The 6,336-nt window shown below is 47.2% G+C and overlaps 1 protein-coding gene across 1 annotated transcript in view; it reads left to right on the top strand.

Annotated features, from left to right (window-relative positions):
* The first annotated feature begins 295 nt into the window (after nucleotides 1-295).
* WDR70 (WD repeat domain 70) overlaps nucleotides 296-6,336 on the top strand; it is a 140,173-nt gene continuing 134,132 nt past the window's right edge. Inside the window, exons 1-3 of the mRNA XM_075267604.1 lie at nucleotides 296-330; nucleotides 3,063-3,124; nucleotides 3,302-3,385. Of these exons, the coding sequence (XP_075123705.1) occupies nucleotides 3,070-3,124; nucleotides 3,302-3,385 (139 nt within the window). The 5' untranslated portion in view covers nucleotides 296-330; nucleotides 3,063-3,069. The remainder of the gene's footprint in view (nucleotides 331-3,062; nucleotides 3,125-3,301; nucleotides 3,386-6,336) is intronic.

Genomic DNA, 6,336 nt, shown 5'->3' with positions numbered 1-6,336 from the left:
GAAAAACAGAAAAATACATCATGGCTAGATCTGACCCTTACGGCTCCCTGTAGTCTGAGGCCGCACCCGCTATCTTTGTTATGGGCAAGTGATTTTGCGCCGCCTGTTTAGCTCTAATTGCGAAAGATTTAGCTCCATTTGGGAGATTTACTGCAGTTTTCTGTTTTTGGGCTGTAAATTATTCACCACATTTCATAAATAGGAAGAAACTTCAACTATGGCATAAGTTTGTCCCTCGTCGCTTCCTGTAGCCCAGTCAGGAACACTCTGGAGGGCGGGGACTTGAAACTGGAGCGAGTTGAATGCAAGAGAGGGATAGAACAACACAAGGTACAGGCAGCAGGGGCAGTAGTGATGTCAGGGGGTATTTAGAGGGCAGCTCCGGGCACAGCTAGCATTGGCATGGTTGGCACAGGGAGCCTTTGTCATTGTGTTGGTGAAGATGTTATCACGTTAGGGGTTAATAAACACTTTGTATTTTAGGGTAAATTTCTCTCCCATCATGCCTCAGGAGTTTTCATTCGCTGGGGGCGGGGCTTTGTCTTGTGGTTGTCACTGCTTGTGACGGGTCTGTATAAGTTGTCAGCACTTTCTTTGTGTCTGTCCGTCATGTCTGAGAGTCCGGTGGTAGATGGAGGGGTCGTGGGAGTGCTCGCTGTAGTGGGCATAGAGTTTGTTCTCACTGTTTGGCGGTATTATTCTAGGACTGCGTGGTGGTACTATTATAGTAACGTATGGCAGTATTCTAGGACTGTATGGTGGTACTATTATAGTAATGTATGGCAGTATTCTAGGACTGTATGGTGGTACTATTATAGTAACGTATGGCAGTATTCTAGGACTGTATGGTGGTACTATTATAGTAATGTATGGCAGTATTCTAGGACTGTATGGTGGTACTATTATAGTAATGTATGGCAGTATTCTAGGACTGTATGGTGGTACTATTATAGTAATGTATGGCAGTATTCTAGGACTGTGTGGTGGTACTATTATAGTAACGTATGGCAGTATTCTAGGACTGTGTGGTGGTACTATTATAGTAACGTATAGCGGTATTCTAGGACTGTATGGTGGTACTATTATAGTAACGTATGGCAGTATTCTACGACTGTGTGGTGGTACTATTATAGTAATGTGTGGCGGTATTCTAGGACTGCGTAGTGGTACTATTATAGTAACGTATAGCGGTATTCTAGGACTGCGTAGTGGTACTATTATAGTAACATATAGCGGTATTCTAGGACTGTATGGTGGTACTATTATAGTAATGTATGGCAGTATTCTACGACTGTGTGGTGGTACTATTATAGTAATGTGTGGCGGTATTCTAGCACTGTATGGTGGTACTATTATAGTAACGTATGGCGGTATTCTAGCACTGTATGGTGGTACTATTATAGTAACGTATGGCGGTATTCTAGGACTGTATGGTGGTACTATTATAGTAACGTATGGCAGTATTCTAGGACTGTGTGGTGGTACTATTATAGTAACGTATAGCGGTATTCTAGGACTGTATGGTGGTACTATTATAGTAATGTATGGCAGTATTCTAGGACTGCGTGGTGGTACTATTATAGTAACGTATGGCGGTATTCTAGGACTGTATGGTGGTACTATTATAGTAATGTATGGCAGTATTCTAGGACTGTGTGGTGGTACTATTATAGTAATGTATGGCGGTATTGTTCTAGGACTGTGTAGTGGTACTATTATAGTAATGTATGGCGGTATTCTAGGACTGCGTGGTGGTACTATTATAGTAATGTATGGCAGTATTCTAGCACTGTATGGTGGTACTATTATAGTAATGTATGGCGGTATTGTTCTAGGACTGTGTAGTGGTACTATTATAGTAATGTATGGCGGTATTCTAGGACTGCGTGGTGGTACTATTATAGTAACGTATAGCGGTATTCTAGCACTGTATGGTGGTACTATTATAGTAACGTATGGCAGTATTCTAGGACTGTATGGTGGTACTATTATAGTAATGTGTGGCGGTATTGTTCTAGGACTGTGTAGTGGTACTATTATTGTAATGTATGGCAGTATTCTAGGACTGTATGGTGGTACTATTATAGTAACGTATAGCGGTATTCTAGGACTGTATGGTGGTACTATTATAGTAACGTATAGCGGTATTCTAGGACTGTATGGTGGTACTATTATAGTAACGTATAGCGGTATTCTAGGACTGTATGGTGGTACTATTATAGTAACGTATAGCGGTATTCTAGGACTGTATGGTGGTACTATTATAGTAACGTATAGCGGTATTCTAGGACTGTATGGTGGTACTATTATAGTAATGTATGGCAGTATTCTAGGACTGTGTGGTGGTACTATTATAGTAATGTATGGCAGTATTCTAGGACTGCGTGGTGGTACTATTATAGTAATGTGTGGCTGTATTCTAGCACTGTATGGTGGTACTATTATAGTAACGTATGGCGGTATTCTAGGCCTGCGTGGTGGTACTATTATAGTAATGTATGGCGGTATTGTTCTAGGACTGTGTATTGGTACTATTATAGTAATGTATGGCGGTATTCTAGGCCTGCGTGGTGGTACTATTATAGTACTGTGTGTCCTTAGTCCTGCGCGGCAGTATTGTATTGTTCTAGTCCTGTATGATGGTATTTTTGCAGTTTTGTACTCTGCCGCACTCCTCTTGCCACATCCCATCAGTTTACTACACCCTTGTCCACCATGACACACCGAGCCTACCAGTTCTACAGCGATCCATAAGCCTCGCTCCCAGGTTGACCACTTTTTTTTTGTCCAGATTGCGGAGTCAGGGGGTAATAGTTTGGATTGGCGTATGTGGTCAGTCTGCTCTCACTCATGGCTCTGTGGACTTACTGGATTTCATTCGACCCAATGCAGACAAACTGAAGGAGCAGGAATGTGTGGCCGAGCATGCATGTATATGGGGGTATATGGTGGAATATCGGTGGGGAGTGCTGTCCGCTCACAGGTGTATGGCTGACTGATCAGGATTATTTATTTATGTTCCCTGTTTTTCATGTTTTTTTTTTCTTGTTCTTTTATCCCAGTTTCAAAATGGACAATTCTGACGACTCCAACGTGGCCGCAACAATGGGATTCTCCGGATTCGGTGAGTTACCGTGTGTGAATATTTGGCCATATACCTGCAGATGATGTCATTGTAGAGGTCATGATGGTCATGAGTGTTCGGCCACTTTAACCAGCTGATCTGTGGGGTTCAGGGTGTCCCGGGCGGTGCAACCCTATTATTTTCCTTTCATCTAACCTTTTACTTACCTTAAAACAGGCAAGAAAGCGCGAACCTTTGACCTGGAAGCCATGTTTGAGCAAACTCGTAGAACAGCCGTAGAGAGAAGCAAAAAGACATTTGGTAAGTTGATTCTTCAAATATTGCAGTTCTCACACTGGCCACAAGGGTTGTCGCAGTAACTGGACACCTCCTGTTTTCTGCACCTCACTTGTCAGCTTTGCTGTTTAGACTAGGACAGATGTGCAGAGTCATCTCATTATCATTACAGGGCATGGAGAGATGTAAGTGTGCTGCTGGAGGGCTAGAGAAGGTAGGGTAGTAAGCAGTGGCATAACTAGGAATGAACTTTTGACATGACCCCCCCCCCCCCCCCCCCATAACCGACGCCGAAGACCCTAACCGCCCCCCCCCCCCCCTCATTCCTGTATACTCTAATATGCTCCATAGTGGCCCCTGCACACAGTATTATACCCCATAGTGGCCCCTGCACACAGTATTATGCCCCATAGTGGCCCCTGCACACAGTATTATACCCCATAGTGGCCCCTGCACACAGTATTATCCCCCATAGTGGCCCCTGCACACAGTATTATGTCCCATAGTGGCCCCTGCACACAGTATTATGCCCCATAGTGGCCCCTGCACACAGTATTATCCCCCATAGTGGCCCCTGCACACAGTATTATGCCCCATAGTGGCCCCTGCACACAGTATTATGTCCCATAGTGGCCCCTGCACACAGTATTATGTCCCATAGTGGCCCCTGCACACAGTATTATGCCCCATAGTGGCCCCTGCACACAGTATTATGTCCCATAGTGGCCCCTGCACACAGTATTATCCCCCATAGTGGCCCCTGCACACAGTATTATCCCCCATAGTGGCCCCTGCACACAGTATTATCCCCCATAGTGGCCCCTGCACACAGTATTATGTCCCATAGTGGCCCCTGCACACAGTATTATCCCCATAATGGCCCCTGCACACAGTATTATCCCCCATAGTGGCCCCTGCACACAGTATTATGTCCCATAGTGGCCCCTGCACACAGTATTATCCCCATAATGGCCCCTGCACACAGTATTATGTCCCATAGTGGCCCCTGCACACAGTATTATGTCCCATAGTGGCCCCTGCACACAGTATTATGCCCCATAGTGGCCCCTGCACACAGTATTATGTCCCATAGTGGCCCCTGCACACAGTATTATGTCCCATAGTGGCCCCTGCACACAGTATTATGCCCCATAGTGGCCCCTGCACACAGTATTATGTCCCATAGTGGCCCCTGCACACAGTATTATGCCCCATAGTGGCCCCTGCACACAGTATTATGCCCCATAGTGGCCCCTGCACACAGTATTATCCCCCATAGTGGCCCCTGCACACAGTATTATGCCCCATAGTGGCCCCTGCACACAGTATTATACCCCATAGTGGCCCCTGCACACAGTATTATGTCCCATAGTGGCCCCTGCACACAGTATTATGTCCCATAGTGACCCCTGCACACAGTATTATGCCCCATAGTGGCCCCTGCACACAGTATTATCCCCATAATGGCCCCTGCACACAGTATTATCCCCCATAGTGGCCCCTACACACAGTATTATGCCCCATAGTGGCCCCTGCACACAGTATTATCCCCCATAGTGGCCCCTGCACACAGTATTATGTCCCATAGTGGCCCCTGCACACAGTATTATCCCCCATAGTGGCCCCTGCACACAGTATTATGTCCCATAGTGGCCCCTGCACACAGTATTATGCCCAATAGTGGCCCCTGCACACAGTATTATCCCCCATAGTGGCCCCTGCACACAGTATTATGCCCCATAGTGGCCCCTGCACACAGTATTATGTCCATTAGTGGCCCCTGCACACAGTATTATCCCCCATAGTGGCCCCTACACACAGTATTATGCCCCATAGTGGCCCCTGCACACAGTATTATGCCCCATAGTGGCCCCTGCACACAGTATTATGTCCATTAGTGGCCCCTGCACACAGTATTATCCCCCATAGTGGCCCCTGCACACAGTATTATCCCCCATAGTGGCCCCTGCACACAGTATTGTGGCCCCTGCACATAGTATTATCCCCCATAGTGGCCCCTGCACACAGTATTATGTCCCATAGTGGCCCCTGCACACAGTATTATCCCCATAATGGCCCCTGCACACAGTATTATCCCCCATAGTGGCCCCTGCACACAGTATTATGTCCCATAGTGGCCCCTGCACACAGTATTATCCCCATAATGGCCCCTGCACACAGTATTATGTCCCATAGTGGCCCCTGCACACAGTATTATGTCCCATAGTGGCCCCTGCACACAGTATTATGTCCCATAGTGGCCCCTGCACACAGTATTATGCCCCATAGTGGCCCCTGCACACAGTATTATGTCCCATAGTGGCCCCTGCACACAGTATTATGTCCCATAGTGGCCCCTGCACACAGTATTATGCCCCATAGTGGCCCCTGCACACAGTATTATGTCCCATAGTGGCCCCTGCACACAGTATTATGCCCCATAGTGGCCCCTGCACACAGTATTATGCCCCATAGTGGCCCCTGCACACAGTATTATCCCCCATAGTGGCCCCTGCACACAGTATTATGCCCCATAGTGGCCCCTGCACACAGTATTATACCCCATAGTGGCCCCTGCACACAGTATTATACCCCATAGTGGCCCCTGCACACAGTATTATGTCCCATAGTGGCCCCTGCACACAGTATTATGTCCCATAGTGACCCCTGCACACAGTATTATGCCCCATAGTGGCCCCTGCACACAGTATTATCCCCATAATGGCCCCTGCACACAGTATTATCCCCCATAGTGGCCCCTACACACAGTATTATGCCCCATAGTGGCCCCTGCACACAGTATTATCCCCCATAGTGGCCCCTGCACACAGTATTATGTCCCATAGTGGCCCCTGCACACAGTATTATCCCCCATAGTGGCCCCTGCACACAGTATTATGTCCCATAGTGGCCCCTGCACACAGTATTATGCCCAATAGTGGCCCCTGCACACAGTATTATGCCCAATAGTGGCC

The sequence above is a fragment of the Leptodactylus fuscus genome, chromosome 1 (genome assembly GCF_031893055.1).
Source record: "Leptodactylus fuscus isolate aLepFus1 chromosome 1, aLepFus1.hap2, whole genome shotgun sequence".
NCBI classification, from domain to species: Eukaryota; Metazoa; Chordata; class Amphibia; order Anura; family Leptodactylidae; genus Leptodactylus; species Leptodactylus fuscus.
Note: the sequence above shows the minus strand (reverse complement) of the source record. Positions and strands in the feature narration are given on the sequence as shown.